Source organism: Phyllobates terribilis, unplaced genomic scaffold (genome assembly GCF_046119375.1).
Source record: "Phyllobates terribilis strain yellow unplaced genomic scaffold, ASM4611937v1 Scaffold_13__5_contigs__length_258822181, whole genome shotgun sequence".
NCBI lineage: Eukaryota > Metazoa > Chordata > Amphibia > Anura > Dendrobatidae > Phyllobates > Phyllobates terribilis.
Genome location: NW_027362773.1, coordinates 76,856,780 through 76,876,640, shown reverse-complemented (window position 1 = coordinate 76,876,640; position 19,861 = coordinate 76,856,780). Strand labels below are relative to the sequence as shown.

At 44.0% G+C, this 19,861-nt stretch overlaps 1 protein-coding gene across 2 annotated transcripts in view; it reads right to left on the bottom strand.

Moving 5' to 3' along the window:
- The window catches only part of TRIM44 (tripartite motif containing 44), a 90,290-nt gene that overhangs the window by 69,490 nt on the left and 939 nt on the right, over window positions 1–19,861 (bottom strand). For both annotated transcript variants that reach the window (XM_073658138.1, XM_073658139.1), the window contains exon 2: window positions 9,586–9,663. In XM_073658138.1, the coding sequence (XP_073514239.1) occupies window positions 9,586–9,663 (78 nt within the window). The remainder of the gene's footprint in view (window positions 1–9,585; window positions 9,664–19,861) is intronic.

Sequence of the window (19,861 nt, the reverse complement as noted above, 5' to 3'; positions counted from 1 at the left end):
AATCGAATAATGGAAGTGCCTGCCGGCTCCAGAAAAGGAGGTAAAATCAGCATTAGCAAAATGTAAGAACCAGGCAGGTTTACCAACCATCAGCAGGGAAAAACAAGCAGGAAAAAGTCAGTAAATTCTGAACTTCTGCATACTATAGATTACAGGGATTGGGAATGGTTTCTTTAAGAGGTCAGGGCCCCTATTTAATGTACACACTATGGAGCTCACCTCGGAGTTATCGACCACTTTTGACTACAAGACTAGTGCAGCATGAACTATACATTTGCCGCCAAACGCGAGGGCCTTGACAAAATCGCACGGACACAGTTAGCTCATTGAGGTCGTTGGTCGCTGTTTGGATCATTTGCATCACGGATTCAAGGCCTCTATAAAGCATCATATTAGCTACACCTTTGGAGCATACCTATTAACAATCCTGATTTTTAAAGGACTGTCCCACAACCTATATATAGAGATAACCTCAGCACCGACAACGCAGGATAGTCCGGATAATGGATAAGCGGCCCCAATCAAGTTCCAAAGAAATTCAAGCTGTCCTGCAGGCTCAGGGTTCATCAGTGTCAGCGCAAACTATCTGTCCACATGTGAATGAAATGAAACGCTATGACAGGAGACCCAGGAGAATCCCACTGGTGACACAGACACATAAAAAAGCTAGATTGCAGTTTGACAAAATGTACGTCAGTAAGCCAAAATCCTTCTCAGAAAGCATCTTGTAGACAGATGAGCCCAAGATGCAGCTTTTTTGGTAAAGCACATTATTCTACTGTTTACTGAAAACGGAATGAGGCCTACAAAGAAAAGAACACAATACCTACAGTCAAATATGGTGGAGGATCAAAGAAGTTTTGCTGCTCTGGCACTGGGTGCCTTGACCGTGTTCAGTCAATCTGAAGATTACCAAAGGATTTTGGGTCGCAATGTAATGCAGGACAATGACCCCAAACATACTTCAATGAAATGAATGGAAACAAAGCGCTGGAGAGTTCTGAAGTGGCAGCAATGAGTCCGGATCTAAATCCCATTGATCACCTGTGGAGAAGACGCCTTCACATATTAGAGACCTGGAGCAGATTGTAAGAAGAGTCCAAGAATCCAGCGGAGAGAAGTAAGAAGCTGATGGTTATAGGAAGCGATTGAAGTTCAGGATGCCAACAATTTTGTCTGGTTTTGTGTGAAATTATGTCCACTCAGTCTTTTTTTCTCAGTTTTTTTTTTTGTGTTCCAATACACAGAAAGGAAATAAACATCAGTATAACAAAACGTGTGACTGAAATTATTTTCTGGGAGAAATACTTAACTTTCTGGAACAATTTCAAGGATGTCAACACTTTCGGCCCTGACTGTACATACAGGCACCCAGCCACTATTCACACAGATGTCCCTAATAAAGACCGCAAGCAGGTTGAAATGTTGGACAATATCTGTTTCACTGGTGCCGGAACAAAATAAAAATCACATTTGCAGCAAATCCCATCCTCGTTTCTAATTGTCGGTGCTGAGGTTATCGCTATACAGTAGGTACGGAAAGTATTCAGACCCCTATAAATTTTTCACTTTGTTTCATTGCAGCCATTTGGTAAATTCTAAAAATTTCATTTTTTTCTCATTAAAGTACACTCTGCAACCCATCTTGACTGAAAAAAACAGAAATGTAGAAATTTTTGCAAATTTATTAAAAAATAAAAACTGAAATATCACATGGTCATAAGTATTCAGACCCTTTGCTCAGACACTCATATTTAAGTCACATGCTGTCCATTTCCTTGTGATCCTCCTTGAGATGGTTCTACTCCTTCATTGGAGTCCAGCTGTGTTTAATTAAACTTATAGGACTTGATTTGGAAAGGCACACACCTGTCTATATAAGACCTCACAGCTCACAGTGCATGTCAGACCAAATGAGAATCATGAGCTCAAAGGAACTGCCCAAGAAGCTCAGAGACAGAATTGTGGCAAGGCACAGATCTGGCCATGGTTACAAAAGAATTTCTGCATTACTCAAGGTTCCTAAGAGCACAGTGGCCTCCATAATCCTTAAATGGAAGAAGTTTGGGACCACCAGAAGTCTTCCTAGACCTGGCCGTCCAGCCAAACTGAGCAATCGTAGGAGAAAGCCTTGGTGAGAGAGGTAAAGAAGAACCCCAAGATCACGGTGGCTGAGCTCCAGAGATGCAGTAGGGAGATGGGAGAAAGTTCCACAAAGTCAACTATCACTGCAGCCCTCCACCAGTCGGGCTTTTATGGCAGAGTGGCCCGATGGAAGCCTCTCCTCAGTGCAAGACATATGAAAGCCCGCATAGAGTTTGCTCAAAAGCACATGAAGGACTCCCAGACTGAGAAATAAGATTCTCTGGTCTGATGAGATGAAGATAGATCTTTTTGGTGATAATTCTAAGCGGTATGTGTGGAGAAAACCAGGCACTGCTCATCACCTGCCCAATACAATCCCAACAGTGAAACATGGTGGTGGCAGCATCATGCTATGGGGGTGTTTTTCAGCTGCAGGGACAGTTGCAATTGAAGGAAAAATGAATGTGGCCAAGTACAGAGATATCCTGGATGAAAACCTCTTCCAGAGCGCTCTGGACCTCAGACTTGGCCGAAGGTTCATCTTCCAACAAGACAATGACCCTAAGCACACAGCTAAACTAACAAAGGAGTGGCTTCAGAACAACTCTGTAACCATTCTTGACTGGCCCAGCCAGAGCCCTGACCTAAACCCAATTGAGCATCTCTGGAGAGACCTGAAAATGGCTGTCCACCAACGTTCACGATCCAACCTGATGGAACTGGAGAGGATCTGCAAGGAAGAATGGCAGAGGATCCCCAAATCCAGGTGTGAAAAAACTTGTTGCATCATTCCCAAGAAGACTCATGGCTGTACTAGCTCAAAAGGGGGCTTCTACTCAATACTGAGCAAAGGGTCTGAATACTTATGACCATGTGATATTTCAGTTTTTCTTTTTTAATAAATTTGCAAAAATTTCTACATTTCTGTTTTTTTCAGTCAAGATGGGGTGCAGAGTGTACTTCAATGAGAAAAAAATGAACTTTTTAGAATTTACCAAATGGCTGCAATGAAACAAAGAGTGAAAAATTGAAAGGGGTCTGAATACTTTCCGTAGCCACTGTATGTCTATAGGACCAGTGTCCTTTCCTCTAGCACGACCACTGCTATAGGCCGTGTTGCCGGCTTGATCTTACGTGTCCCACAATCTAGGCTGCAAAAGGGTCTGAATTAGTGATAATTAGTATTAAAGGGGCATTTATGTTATTTTATTTTTGTCATGCTTAAATGTAAGCATGACAGACCTGCCGTATACCGGGAACACCCCGCAAGACCTGCCGTATACCAGGAACACCCCACAACACCCGCCGTATACCGGGAACCCCCCACAGGACCCGTCGTATACCGGAAACACCCCACAACTCCCGCAGTATACCGGGAACCCCCCACAGGACCCGCTGTTTACCGGGAACCCCCCACAAGATCCGTCATATACCGGGAACACACCACAAGACCTGCCGTATACCGAGAACACCCCACAAGACCTGCCGTATACCGGGAACACCCCACAAGACCCGCCGTATACCGGGAACACCCCACAAGACCTGCCGAATACCGGGAACACCCCACAAGACCCGTCGTATACCGAGAACACCCCACAAGACCCGCCGTATACCGGGAACACCCCACAAGACCCGCCGTATACCGGGAACACCCCACAAGACCTGCCGTATACCGGGAACACCCCACAAGACCTGCCGTATACCGGGAACACCCCACAAGACCTGACGTATACAGGGAACACCCCACAAGACCTGACGTATACAGGGAACATCCCACAAGACCTGACGTATACAGGGAACATCCCACAAGACCTGACGTATACCGGGAACACCCCACAAGACCCGCCGTATACCGAGAACATCCCACAAGACCTGCTGTATACCGGGAACACCCCACAAGACCCGCCGTATACCGGGAACACCCCACAAGACCTGCCGTACACCGGGAACACCCCACAAGACCTGCCGTATACCGGGAACACCCCACAAGACCTGCCGTATACCGGGAACACCCCACAAGACCTGCTGTATACCGGGAACACCCCTCAAGACGTGCCGTATACCGGGAACACCCCACAAGACCCGCCGTATACCGGGAACATCCCACAAGACCCGCCGTATACAGAGAACACCCCACAAGACCCGCCGTATACCGAGAACACCCCACAAGACCTGCCGTATACCGGGAACACCCCACAAGACCTGCCATTTTGATGATGCTCTGATCTTGACATCCCAATTTTGCCCTTTTCGAAGCCGCTTGCCCATGTTTCCTGCTTCCAAAGCTTATAGAACTGAGAGTTGCTTTGCTGCTTAATATATTCATAATAATGAACGTTATTCCCGTCACCTGTTAGTGGATTTAAGGTCATATCTGATTGATGCATATATTATCCAGTGTAAGTTATTCATGTATTATATGACACTGCACCCTTGCAAGGGCCCTCTGAAAAAAAAACATTTTACCCAGAGTCCTGCGTTAACCTTGATGGGGCTTTGAATGCAAGGATATGTGATCACATAGGACAAATATGTTGAATAGAAAATTGATTGAGACGGTTTTATCTTCTTTTTTTGACTGCAACGTGCTGCTCTTCATGATCAGATGACGGCTCTGAGCTCTGAGACGAAAGTGCTGGAGCAATGCGGCATTAAAACCATAAAAAACTATCGAAAAGTAACTCATATCACTCATGGAAAAATGAAGAAAGGAAAGCAAGATCATGAATGTCTGCAGAACATTACAAAGTTACAAAGAACGCAGGATTTGGCTCGTCTATAAGGTACAATAACGGCCCATGAAATTCAATGGGCAATGTGTAATACCTCTTGTCCCCAGTGGTGGCGCTGTAGAGAAGGAAACACTTTTTGCAGGTTTCCCTTAGTTTACAGCTGTTCATTGTGTAACCCCTTTTTCTCGTAGTTATTTTTGCTGCAGATTTGTCAGGGATTTCACCCTATGCATTGCAAAAATTTGCAGAAAAAGTTGGTGCGCTGAAGATTTAAAAATCAGCAGCACTGGTCAATTTCCACGCGGAAATTTTCTGCAGTGTGCGGATGGGATTCACTATAATCCCATCCACTTTGAATACGCTGGTGAATTTCCACCAGCAAATCCGAAGGGAAATTTTGCTGAGTACTTGCCACATGTGAACATACCCCAAAAGGAACGATTCGGGCAAGAGGAGTAAATACAGGATCAGATGTGCATGGAATTCCCAATATAAACTAACAAAACTTTACCTTTAGCTTAAAGGGATTTTCCAGTGTCCAAATCGCTTATCCGATGGACCGATAATAATCATTAGGGCATTCTTAAGTTTTTTGGGTGCTGATTTTGATACATTTCCTGTAGTAAAATTTGAAGCATTTTAAGAAGAAAAACATCAAGAAAAAAGATGTCGCTTCTTTTTACACGTAGAAAAAAAAAACACGTAGAAAAAAAACAGCACCTTGTGCACCATAGGGGGGCTTTCTTTCGGACATCAAAAGGAAACTTATTCAAGAGTATTTTAAGTGGTTTTTGGAGCAGAATCCACTTCAAAATCCAAGTAAAAAAAACTCTGTGTGAAAATAACCTTTGATTAGTGCTTAATGGAGTGGCCGGATGGGCATGCACCCTGCAGGTGAGTTTACTGCTCGTTGCCTAGGTTACTGGCCACCTCACCAGTGCATCACAAGTGGTCAGTCTTCTAGGCTAGAAGCGAAGCGCTTACAATCACTTTGCTGTGCAGTTTGCAAGCGCTGCGCTGAAGCTGGTCGTGTCCAGCAATCCGGCTTCAGTGTCCGATGCTGCAAAGGCAAAGCTACCTCTTTTAGCAGCATCGGAGAAAGCAAATTTTGGGTTAGCGGCGCCATCATGCTGCTGGCAACACTCATCAGGAGGGCGTTAAACTAGAAGAAGAGGGGATGGGAAGAAAAACGCCGGACACGAACATGCAACCAGAGGACATACTAATGAAAGATATGAAGTGCGACAAAGAAGGTCCAAGACAAGATGCTTGGAAGGGAGGTAAGAAAATTTCAAATACAATCCACAGGGAGAAGATTGGAACAAAACAAAATCGTGTAAACTGCGTGCTAGCAAATGCCAGAAGCCTGACAAACAAGATGGATGAACTGGAAGCAGAAATATCTACAGGTAACTATGACATAGTGGGAATAACCGAGACATGGTTAGATGAAAGCTATGACTGGGCAGTTAACTTACAGGGTTACAGTCTGTTTAGAAGGGATCGAAGAAGTCGGAAAGGGGGTGGAGTCTGTCTATATGTAAAGACGTGTCTAAAGCCTACAATACGGGAGGATGTATGGGAGGGAAATGAGGAGGTCGAGTCCTTATGGGTGGAGATACATGGGGCAAAAAACAATAATAAAATTATCATAGGAGTCTGTTATAAACCACCAAATAAAGCAGAAGCCATGGAAAGTCTATTAATGAGACAAATAGACGAAGTAGCAAAAAATAACGAGGTGATTATTATGGGGGACTTCAACTACCCCGATATAGACTGGGAAACCGAAAGCTGTAGATCTCAGAAAGGAAACAGGTTTCTGTCAATTATCAAAGACAATTATTTGTCACAACTTGTGCAGGAACCAACTAGAGGGACGGCCCTTTTAGACTTAATATTAACTAACAGGCCAGACAGAATAACTGAGGTGCAGGTCGGGGGGCACCTGGGAAATAGTGACCACAACATTATACAATTCCACATGTGCTTCAGTAGGGTGCCCAGCAAGGGAGCCACAAAAACACTGAACTTCAGCTAAGAGATGCCCTTCACCTTATAGACTGGGATAGTATCTTCAGTAATAGGAGCACGGATAGAAAATGGGAAATTTTCAAAACAGTCCTACATAGTCACTGTAGAAGGTACATACCTTATGGGAATAAAAGGGCTAGGAATAGGAGGAAGCCAATGTGGCTAAATAAGGAAGTCAAGAGGGCAATGAAAAACAAAAAAAGGGCTTTCGGTAAACTTAAACAAGAAGGCAGCGAGGAAGCGCTAATATCTTATAGGGAAAAAACAAAATCTGTAAGAAACAAATAAGAATAGCAAAAGAGGAGACAGAGAGACTAATTGCCAAGGAAAGTAAAACGAATCCCAAACTGTTCTTTAACTATATAAACAGTAAAAGGATTAAAACTGATGGCGTTGGCCCATTGAAAAATAACCTGGGTAAAATCATAGAGGGCGATGAGGGTAAAGCAAACCTACTCAATAGCTTCTTCTCCACTGTTTTCACAAAAGAAAACAATTTATCGGAGGAAATGCAGAGTGATAAAGTAAACCCTCCGCTAAATATCACCCACCTAACCCAGGAGGAAGTTCAGAAACGCCTAAATAATATCAAAATAGACAAGTCACCAGGCCCAGATGGCATACACCCCCGGGTACTAAAAGAATTAAGTAATGTGATAGACAGGCCGCTGTATCTTATATTCAAGCATTCTTTATGGACAGGGACTGTCCCACTAGACTGGCGCCAAGCAAATGTGGTACCAATATTCAAAAAGGGGTCTAAAAGTGACCCTGGGAACTATAGACCAGTCAGCTTAACGTCTGTTGTGGGTAAATTGTTTGAAGGATTTCTTAGAGATGCTATTGTAGAATATCTTAATGATAATAACTGTCTAACTCCATATCAACATGGATTCATGAGGGATCGCTCCTGCCAAACAAACCTGATGGCCTTCTACGAGGAGGTGAGCTCACAGCTGGACCGGGGAGAGTCAGTGGATGTTGTATACCTGGACTTCTCCAAAGCGTTTGATACCGTGCCACACAAAAGGTTGGTATATAAAATGAGAATGCTTGGTCTGGGGGATAATGTGTGCAAGTGGGTAAATAGCTGGCTGAGTGATAGAAAGCAGAGGGTGGTTATCAATGGAGTAAGCTCAGGGGGTGTCAGGGTTACTAGCGGGGTGCCTCAAGGGTCTGTCTTGGGCCCTATATTATTTAATATATTTATTAATGATCTAGTGGAAGGGTTGCATAGTAAAATAGCAATATTTGCAGATGATACTAAACTTTGTAAAGTAGTTAATACAGATGAGGATAGGGCACAGCTACAGGAGGATTTAGATAAATTGGGGAGTTTGGCCAAAAAATGGCAAATGGGGTTCAATGCCGATAAATGTAAGGTCATGCACATGGGAAAGAAAAACAGCAGTCACCCACACATATTAAATGGGAAACCGTTGGGGAAATCTGACATGGAGAAGGACCTGGGCGTCTTGGTTAATAGCAAATTAAATTGGAGTGCCCAGTGTCAGGCAGCAGCTGCGAAGGCAAATAGAGTCATGGCATGCATCAGAAGAGGAATAGGGGCATATGATGAGAACATTGTTCTTCCTCTGTATAAAGCGCTGGTAAGGCCGCACTTAGAATATTGTGCACAGTTCTGGGCTCCTGTGCTCAGGAAAGACATATTGGAGCTAGAGAGGGTACAAAGGAGGGCGACTAAGGTAATAAAGGGAATGGAGGGACTAGAATACCCAGAGAGGTTGTCAAAATTAGGCCTATTTACATTGGAAAAGAGAATGCTTAGGGGAGACCTCATAAACATGTATAAATACATCAGGGGGCAGTACAGAGATCTCTCCCATGACCTGTTTATACCAAGGATGGTGACAAAGACGAGGGGGCACACTATGCGTCTGGAGGAAAGGAGGTTCATGCACCATCATAGAAGGGGATTCTTTACGGTCAGAGCCGTGAGACTCTGGAACTCTCTGGGAGAGGAAGTGGTGATGTCTAACTCACTTAAAGAGTTCAAGAGAGGCCTGGACGCCTTTCTTGAGAACAATAAAATTACATCTTATGCTTGGTTAATTAATCCAGGGATTTAATCTGACTGCCAGATTGGTGTCGGGAAGTGAATTTTTCCTCAATGATGTAAATTGGCCTGTGCCGCATGTTTTTTTGTTGCCTTTCCCTGGATCAATGCTGCGGAATAGCTGCAGTGCACAAGAAATAGGCTGAACTGGATGGACGCTTGTCTTTTTTCGGCCTTATAAACTATGTAACTATGTAACTATGGTCCAAACTGTCAATCATCAGGAACACAACGCCGCCTGTCAAGCAAGCAGGAAGCCCGGAGGCCAAGAAGCGGTGCGCTCCTGAAGATAGAAGCCTTTAAATCTGTTCTCCGAACTGCGTCGCAACGAGTCTGAGGTTGCGAATTAATTAGTGCATGTGATTTTATGGGTTCGGATGACATTTTTGTATAGCTGAGCCATGTCAATTGTCTAAGGCAGCGGGAGGAAATGGTTGTTGTGTTCCTTAGCGACTGATTACATATGCCACAACGAGCCCATTAATTATACAGAAGATGACACTACTTGAATGGTATCCAAACCCAAAGTTAAGTGTTTCATAACCGTTTCCAGGCGGCATGGAAAGCAAGAAAGCGAGCGAGAGAAAGCAGAGGACAGAGGAAGCAGCAGGGGAGACGGGAACAGAGGGCACGACACGTACACTCACGCGCACTTACTTTGGAGTTGGCGCATTTCTCCTTTAACTTCACCACCATTTCGCCCATGGCCAGCTTCAGGTCAGCGGGTTTTCTATTCTACAAGAAAGAGGATGAAGGAGGTTATAAATCACCTTACACTAGGACAAAGAAATAGCTAATCTGTGGACTGTATTGGTTTCTATACCCCACACCAGTTCAGATTGGACTCTGCCTAATAAAGGGCCTCCCCCAAACTGTTCCCACAAAGCTGAAAGTGCGTTCCGTCACTGCACACAACACGTCTCCCCCAGAGTCCAGTTGTGGCAGCTTTAGACCACTCCATCCAACGCTCGGCATTGTGCTTGGTGATGTACGGCTGCATGCAGCTGCTCGGCCATGTAGCTCCTGGTGGGGCGCAGTGTTTGAGCTGATACCAGAGGAGGTCTGGACTCTGCAGTTATGGGGTCACCAGAGCGGTGGGGACTTTTCTGCCCTCTGCTCCTCAGCACTCGGCCCCCTGCTCTGTAACATTACGGGGTCTCCACTTCGTGGCTAAGTTTCCGCAGTTCCTTCCACTTCTCAGTAATATCACTCACAGGTAATGGGGGAAGATTTTGGAGGAAGAAATATCATGGACGGACTTGTTGTAATGGTGACATCCAGCACTGAATCGCTGGGTTAAATAATAGTGGAGTACTGTTCCTTTTTTTTTGTTTTGTAATCTTTACAGCAATTTTAACATTTTTTGGAAGTTGGATAACCCCTTTAGTATGAGCTGTATACATACATATGCAATGAGCTCCCCCTAGTGGTGGCTGCAGACTGACACTATTTAGTCATGTAGATCTGCCACCAATACAGAAATGCCAATGCACTACAGAAATGTTGTAGACAACAAGACAAGCTACGGTAAGGGCAACTTGGATAATGCGCCAATTGCTATATATATATTTTAGTACACTCAGCGGGTACTATATGAGGGAGTAGGGGGCGCTCTGCTAACAGTAATGATAATTGGGAGCATTCTGCTTCTGCTGTCAATGATGGCGGCACTCTTCTCACACAGTTTATTGGACACTCTGCGCACTTTTTTTATGATGAGGGATTTGAAAAGTTTTATGTATAAATAAGTTTTTGAAAGACATTTTAAAATACAAAGTAACGTCACAGATTGCAGAACACTTCCCCCAAGAAACATTTACAAATTATCGAAATTGTTCACAATCCAGACATTCTTTCCTCCGACAAGTCTCTCTTATCTGCCTTCCCTGCACCCATGGCATATCATCTGCCCTATATCTGCCAAGAATGATCCTTACCGCAAGCATTTATCACGCCTGGAGAAATTAAACATACCGTAGTTCAAAGTCTATACATTTATCATTCAGTGGGCAGAGCGAGAAAGTAAAAGATGCTCCAAAATCTGACCCGGACCTGCAGTGATTTAAGGTTGTAATGTAAAAAGAAACTGTCTCTTGTCATAAATAACTTTTTCTACCTGGTGTGAATGCCGCTGTTCTCCTGAATCCGGCGTCTTTTTTTTTTTTTTCCTGCGCCTCTCCAGTCCTGAGATATGGCCTCCTCTTCCGTGTATATAAACCTACTTTTGATAGCCAACTGGGCGTGGTCTTCAAAAAGACACCCATGAGGAAACTGGGTGACTACACCCACTTTTTTTTTTTTAAGGACTAGTTGTACATTCAGTTAAGAGGATGCAACGTCTCAGGAACGGAGAGGCGCAGAAACATAAGGAAAACAATTGCCTAATTCAGGGGAACAACGGCGTTTACACCAAAATAATAAAAATTATATATTTATGGAAAGTAATAGGTCGTCATTAAGGAGGACGCATGAGATTATAAAAATAGGTACATTTTTTCTTTGCTCTTGTGCATGGGCCGTGTCTGGTATTACAGTTGAAACCCATTCATTCAGGGCGGCATTACCGAACATGGCCTAAAAAGAAGAGTGGCGCTCTTTAGAATGGAGAGTGAAATTATTTGTATTGTTTCCCAAAATTCCAGAAGGTCCAGCTCATGTATCCAAGCCATAATACATAATAGCAATCTGCTCTATTTATTGTGTTTATTATTATTATTATCTAAAAAAAATACTTTTCCCTTTTTTTATGTATTTAGTGGGTTTTTTTTTGTTCCCCCTCCCCCAAATTCCCAATAGAAAAGTCTGTAGGAAATAAAGAAAACACAAAAAAAAATTTCCACTTTGTCTTTACAACCATGTGCAGAGACCTGGCATTTTTTTTGCTCTGCGGGTCTCCCCCAAAAATACATAATAGAAAGCTCCTAAGTTTATTCCATTTTTGTTGTGTTTTTTTCCACACTTGAAGGGAATCTGACAGCTGATTCGTGCTGCCCGATGGCCGGACACGGGAGTACATATCAGACATTGGCTGCATTGTTTCAGCCATGTATGTTTGACTCTAAAACGCTGCGGCGCTTCTGAGAAAAATGGGAACGAGCAGCATGGGACACTAGTAGGACAGGCTTCTCCCCGCCTGTTGCCAATGATTGACAGGTCTCTCCCTATAAACGCACAAAGGGTGAGACCTGTCACTCCAGGGAAGCGGGCGGGGATCCGGTACTAAATCAAAAATGTCTAATTTTTTTTTTCTGAGACTATCGACCTGCAGCAAAACCTGATATCTTGGCAGGAAAGAAGCTGCGTCAAAAAAGCAGGTTTTGGTGCGTTTTTCAGGATCCCAAAGTTCAGCTTTGCTTCCACCACAGAAGCATGAACACAGGTCACCAATGCAAGACATATGTGAAACCATATTAACCATAATTACAAATGTAACAGTGGGGGGGAGATGAACTGTTCAGGAACAGTTTTTCTAAGACACTGGCAGTGCATTGAGCTTGTAGGACACCATTTATTTTCACACTATGGTCTGCCATTGAGTTGCTCAGAGATTGTTCAATTTCACACCTCCGTGGGCCACAGGTATTGTTCAATCTCACACCTAGGTGAGCCAATGTTTACATTGTACACATCACTAATTTAAACTCTCCTAATCCAAACTGCCATCTCAGGTGACAAAGACAAGATGGTAAAATCACAAAAATAAATGAGTTTCACATACTGCTGTACTTTTTTTTTCACTAAAAACGCAGCGAAACTTGATAGCTATGTTCACACACTAGAAGTTTTTTCCACCTCCCGTTACTTTCAATGGGTGAAAAACGCAGAAAAAACGCTGAAAGAAGTGACATGCTCTATTGTGCAAAAAAACATGCAAAAGCACAAAATACTGATGACACAAAAACCAATGTGTGTGCATGAGATTTCTGAAATCTTATAGACTTTGCTGGTTCTGTAAAACACAGTTGAAAATTTGCATATAAAAACGCATAAAAAAAAACGATTAAAAAGCGGCTGGTGTGAACATAGCCTAATGGGTACAAGTTAATTCACTGATAAATATAGATAAAACACGTATGTGAAAACAAAGGATGTCTGAATAAGACCTAACACATACAGATATTGCTGCAACAATGTTTCCAGATTTATAGCAAAAGCTCTGTTGGAAATATCCGCCATGTCGGGCTTCAGTCTTGCATCTTTGTCCGTCGAATAACCAGGACATATTTTTATAAACTGGAAGCAAACAATGAAAGTTCCTATTGGATGAAAGCAAGCAGAGATCTTGAACACTTCCCATTATATTGCAAATATCACATTCTTGTTCCGGTCCACATCCCATCTTTTTTTCCAGTTACATTACTGTCTATTGCTTCTCTCGTTAGATATCAGTAAATAATTTACACGACCCCCATTATGATTTTTCTAGAATACGCTCAAAGCGAGAACACGTCTATACGTCCCATTAAGTCTTTTTCAAAGCCCAGTTGTGCGGTTTTATAATGTGGCACATAGCTAGCGTCGGGGTATGACATTCATGCTGAGCCAGCGGGGAAGATGAAAGCTGCGCCAGTCACACTGTCATTACCTGAGCTCAATTAACGGCCTGAAACGCGTGTGGTTGGGCTTTATAAGCCAAAAAAAGGCAGACAAAAATCTGTATTCATTATATGCGGAACAGAAAAATCAATGAGAGTTTAAATTACATGTCAAAATTGTGTCATTCTGTAAAAGCACTAAACACTACTACTCCCAACATACCCTGATCACTGGGCATGACCATTAAACGATATGTTCTGTCCCAGGGCACTCTAGCTGTTGTGAAACTACAACTCCTAACATGCTCTTACAGCTTGTAATGCTGGGTATTGTTAACCCTTGCTTTGATACTTCATGTCTCAGACACCAGACATAATCTTAAAAGGTACATTACATTCCCACACGCTTTGGACCTTCTGCAACACATCGCCATTTCGGCCGAGATTTCCGGGTTTAGTAAAATCCCATCTACAATGCCGCTATTTTAACCCCTTAACGCCAAGGCAATTTTTCATTTTTAAGCTTTGGGGGTTTTTTTTCCTTCCCTTCTTGGTAACTTTTTTTTTATTTTTCTGTCAATCAACATAGCCGTGTGCGGCACAAGTTGTAGTTTAGAAGGATACCGTTCAGTTACCTAACAGACTGGACATTAGCGTCTCCCACTCACACTCCACTTCCTCATCTCGTACCCCATCTGTCGGTGTCCCCCAAGGTTCAGTCCTAAGACCCCTGCTCTTCTCCATCTACGCCTTCAGTCTGGGACAGCTCATAGAGTCTCATGACTTTCAGTATCACCTCTATGCTGATGACTCACAGATCTACCCCTCTCTGGATCTGATACCTCCTCCCTACTAACCAGAATCCAACAATGTCTGTCCGCTATCTCATCCTTCTTCTCTGCTAGGTTTCTAAAACTTAACATGGACGAAACCAAATTCATCATCTTTCCACCATCTCACTCAACCCCACCCCACCTGACCTACCCATCATAGTCAATGGCTGACCACTCTCCCCAGCCCCGCAAGCTCGCTGCCTCGGGATAACCCTGGACTCTGATCTCTCCTTCAAACCTCGGATCTAAGTGTGGCACCCTGCTGCGCATTGGTGCCACAGAACCCAGAAGGGTGCATGGATGGACTTCTCCACAAGAGGCCCTCACACATTCACACACCTCCACCGTACCACCTCAGACCAGCAGAGGGAGCCCGTTAGGGATATATATATAGGGAGGGTGGAGCCAGGTAGCTCAGTTAGTTAGTCTCTCAGACACAGAGAGGGACAGAGCTCAGAGTTGAGCAGAGAGCGTGCTGACGCTCAGAGAGCAGTGCGCTGGCTGCTGTGCTTAGGCGAGCCAAGGCCTACAGCACGTGTGAAGGCCTAGTGAGGGCCTTGAGTGTGGCCAAAGGCGAGAGGAGAAGGAAGAAGTAGCGAGGGGGCAGAGTAGCATACCAGGCTCACCCCGAGATATATAGCGGACACCGGGTCCGCGCCTACAGGGTCATTTATACCCAGTAGGAACCACCAGAACCCCTGGAGGACTACAGGTCCCAGGTTTACCTAACGCTGACTACAGTACCAGGGCTAGGAGTCACGGAGGCCCCAGCGTACAGGGAGAGTGATCTCCAAAAGAAGGCCCTACCACCAGGTAAGCAGGTGCAAAGAGAGACTGTAACCAAGCTAGGCCTAGTTCCAGGCAGGTCAGAAGCTTAGTGAGTAAAGCCACGGATCAGGAGGCCCTATACCCGCTCACTGGGGAGAGTCCGGAAGTGCGCCCTTCGCCCGGAGTACCCTGGACCGTGCCTGCAACATCACCAGTAAAGGTACTGAAGTTTACCCCCGTGTGAGTGTCCGTCTTTCCTCCGGGACCGTCCTGCCGTCTCTCCCCTGCACCACCATCCATTACACCCCACGCTGCCCTGGAGCTAGCTCTACCTGTGGAGAGCCACACCATCCCTGCTGCCGTAACACCAGCTCCAGAGGACTGCTCCGCAGCGGCGGCACCCCTTAGCCGCATTCCACAGGTGGCGTCACGAACACTTACAACCCTTATAAATACCCCCCTTTTGACTGACCACCCTGGGTCACGGACCGGGCAAGCTACCGTAATATCCCCTAGCAACCAGAGGCCCGGCTGCCGAGTACCCCACGGCCCAGGGGGCGCGTCATAAGCCCTTTCTACCTCCTGCCGACTTCAACGCAAAAATATTTCCCGGTTCCGTATATTCCTTAACCAAGTATCTGCAAAAACACCAGTGCACGCCCTCATCATCTCCCGCCTCGACTACTGCAACTTTCTGCTCTGTGGCCTCCCTTCTAACACTCTCGCACCCCTCCAATCTATCCTAAACTCTGCTGCCCGACTAATCCACCTGTCCCCCACCTTCGATACTACTACTTCGACTACCCCCCTCTGTCAATCCCTGCACTGGCTCCCCATTGCCCAGAGACTCCAGTTCAAAACCCTAACCATGCCATGCAAAGCCATCCACAACCTGTCTCCTCCATATATCTGTGACCTAGTCTCCCAGTACATACCTATACACAACCCCCGATCCTCTCAAGATCTCCTGCTCTACTCCCCTCTTATCTCCTCTTCCCACAATCGCATACAAGACTTCTCCCGTGCATCCCCCCCTATTCTGGAACTCTGTACCCCAACATATCAGACTCTCGCCTACCGTGGAAACCTTCAAAAGGAACCTGAAGACCCACCTCTTCCGACAAGCCTACAACCTGCAGTAACCACCGCTCCACCATACCGCTGCACGACCAGCTCTACCCTCACCTACTGTATCCTCACCCATTCCTTGTACACTGTGAGCCCTCGCGGGCAGGGTCCTCTCTCCCCCTGTACCAGTCACTGACTTGTATTGTTCAAGATTGCTGTAATTGTTTTTGCCATGTATACCCCTTTTTCACATGTAAAGCGCCATGGAATAAATGTCGCTATAATAATAAATAATAATAATTCATATAATGTACTAAAAAATGGAACAACAATTACAATTTTGTTATCCTTTTCCAAGACCAGTTAAATTTTTATTTTTCCATGGATATTGTTGTGTGGGGGTTTGTTTTTTGCGTAGCGGGCTTATGGTTTTATTGATACCATTTTGGGGTAGATATCAAGTTTTGATCACTTCTTATTGTACTATTTTAAGAAAGTGTTTTTCCCTGAAAAATTGCAATTCTGGCTTTTCGAGCTTTTCTTTTTTCTTTACGGTGTTTACTGTACGGATTGATAAATGTTATGTTTTGATACCAGATATAGTTTTTTTTTATTATTTGTCAAATTTCTTTATTTTTAATGAGGGAATAGGGGGAGGATGATTTGTATTTTTCTATATTTTTTTTTTAAATTTTTGTTAGATTTACAAAACATTTTTTTTTACTTTTTATCTTTTAGTCCTCTCGTCTGATTGCTTATATCCTGCGATACCAGTATACATATATAATAAAAAAAAAAAAAACACACGCAGAGCCACATTTGCGTATTCATGCCGTGGAAATGCACCCTTAACTTATCCTATTATCTGTATTTGGAGCACTACAACTCCAAACATAACCCATATTTGCAAACAGTCCTGATTTTGCCAGGATAATCCCAGGAATCTAACAAAACAAAGCGTGAGATTTAGTAAAACCACACCTTAAATTGGGCGTACGGGCCATTTCAGGGGGTTACCATTAAAACTCATCTCATAGTAAAAACAGGCCCTATTGCTCATGGCAACCAATCACAGCGCAGCTTTCATTTTTCCACAGCAGTTTGAGAAATGTAAGCAGGTTTCTTATTGGTTGCTATGGGTAACGAGGCCTGAGTGACTGTGAATGAGGCCTATTGTTATTTGGGACGACAGTTCTTTCCCAGCGGTTATAATAGGGAACGATAAGACATAGAATTGTTAGTAATGGACACATTAAAGGGGTTTTCCAGGAATTGACTTTACCTTGGTGTCATGCCTGGTAATGCAACTCCCACCCCCTGTCCACCTGGAAATGCCTCCAGCCCACCTGGGAATAATCCCCCCCAAAATGAGTCCACGTGTTTTCAGCCTGGAATAGCCACAATTTTGCTGGGATTGTATAAAAAAAATTAGGGCAATCCAAGCAAATTTGGGACAGTTGACCGCTATGGGTGGGAGAGGACAATACAATGAGCTTTTTCAATCCAAGTAAAAAAAGATTTTGTGTTTTTTGACAAGTTTTCCATGTTTGCGGCATTTCTGTTTCAGTAGTCAAATTTCAAACGTTTTTCAAATAGAAACTCCTCAAGAATTGACATGTTTCTTTTTCCACATGGAAATAAAAAAAAGACATGAAAAAAAAAAAAAAAGCACCATGTGCACTATAGGTGAGTTTTATGAATCATGCAGTTTTTTTCAGCATGGAAAAGAAAAAAATAAAAAACATGTCAATTTATGAGGTATGTTTTGTATGTGGATTGTTTAACGGATCTGCTTCAAAATCCACATTAAAAACTTCCAGGCGAACATACTATAGCTCTGATGGAAGCCTTGTAATATGTCCACAAAGAGTTTTTGATGTAGATATTTTGGGATGAAAAATCTATGGCTAAAAAAGAACCTTTTGATGCTTTTTTATGCTGTTTTTTTTTTTGCATAGGGCGTTTTTTTTTTGTGTCGATTATTTCAGTAGTCAAATTTGAAATGTTATTTCAAGCAGAAAAAACGTTACTTCTTTTAGCAAGCGAGCAAAAAGCTGCACCGTGTGCACTATAGGTGGGTTTTCCCATGGAAGTCAATAGGCAACTTACTTAAAGGGAACCTGACAACCAAGACATGCTGCCCGATCCAATATGGTTTCAGCCATGCATGTTTGACTCTGAAATGCTGCGGCACTTTAAAAGCCGCCGGGGAACAAGTCACACAGGAGACTAGCCGTAGAGGCGGGTTCCCGGCGGCTGCTTCCCACCAGCTCCCCTGAAGTGACAGGTCTTTCCCTATTTACACAAGCAGGGGGAGAGAGACCAGTCACCCCAGGGGGAGCGGGCAAGGAGAAACATGTCATCCCAGTGGAGCGGGTGGGGAGAAGCCGCCATGGACCCACCTTTCCAACTAGTCTCCCGTGTGGCTCGCTCTCCAGTGGCTTTTAAAGTATGTTTTTCTCTGCGTTTCAGAGTCAAACATACATTGCTGAAATCATACAGCCACTGTCTAATACACGCTGCCGCAAGTTGTCAGGTTCCCTTTAAAGAGTATTTGAAGACGTTTTTCCATGTAGATATTGGAGCAGAATCAGGTCCAAAATGCACATTAAAAACTCAAGTTTGAACTTACCCTTCTTGAAAAAAAGATCCAAATTTGACATTTGAATCAACTGAAGCAGAAAAACGCCCTATAGACAAAAACGCATAAAAAAAGAGCAAAAAAAGGTTTTTTTTTAATCATTTTTATGTGGATTTTTCAGTAAGGAAAATCCACTATAAAAAAACTCCATGTGAACATGCCCCGACCCAGCACCCATGTAGCGGTTTTCCACTCAGTTCCTGCTCTGTGGCATGCCTGTGCCCTATGAGAGCCTGCAGACTTGGGTTGTCCCGTAGGGACGGCTGTATGAGATGAGCTACTGGACACTAGTGGGGATGTCACCTGCAATGGAGGGGGCAATGCACTGTAATGCTTGAATTCATTATTGCATTTGCGCATTTTTTGTTTTTGGCTCTTTTCCTTTGCGCCTTATTGTTGTTTTAATTTTTGCCTTTTTTAAAGTCTATTTTATATGTATTCGCCTGTTTTTTATGTCCGTTATTTTGGGAAATCACTGAGGTTTCCATATGTTTTAGGCTGATTCAGTAATTATGACTCCTTAAAGGGAACCTGTCATGTAAAATAACTCTATTAACCTGCAGCTATGGGGTTAATCTGTAGGTTACTAGCGCACAGACACCATGCGGTGCCGGCACTGAGAGCCCCACTGCCGAGAAGAAATTAATTTTATCCTCCCCGGCAGTGTTTGGCTTCCAGTCATGGGGTTGATGCCGATGTGGTTTCAGTCACGGCTCAGTATATAGAGATCAATGGCTGTAACCGCGCCCCGGGTACTGACTGACAGTCTGTCCTAATGCTGAGCTGCTGTCAGTCAGTGCCCGGGTCGCAGTTACAGCCATTGCTCTGTATACACAGAGCGGTGACAGAACCGGCGCCGACCCCGTGACTGGAAGCCGAATGCTGCCGGGGGGAATAAAGTTAATTTCCTCCTGGCATTGGGGCTCTCAGTGCCAGAGCCACACGGTGTCAGAACACTATTAATCTGCATATTAACCCATTATCTGCAGGTTAATAGTGTTATTTTACATCACAGGATCCCTTTAAATATTTGTTGGGGTTTTTTTGAGAAAACTTTCTGACATTTTAGAGAAACATCCAACTTTTTT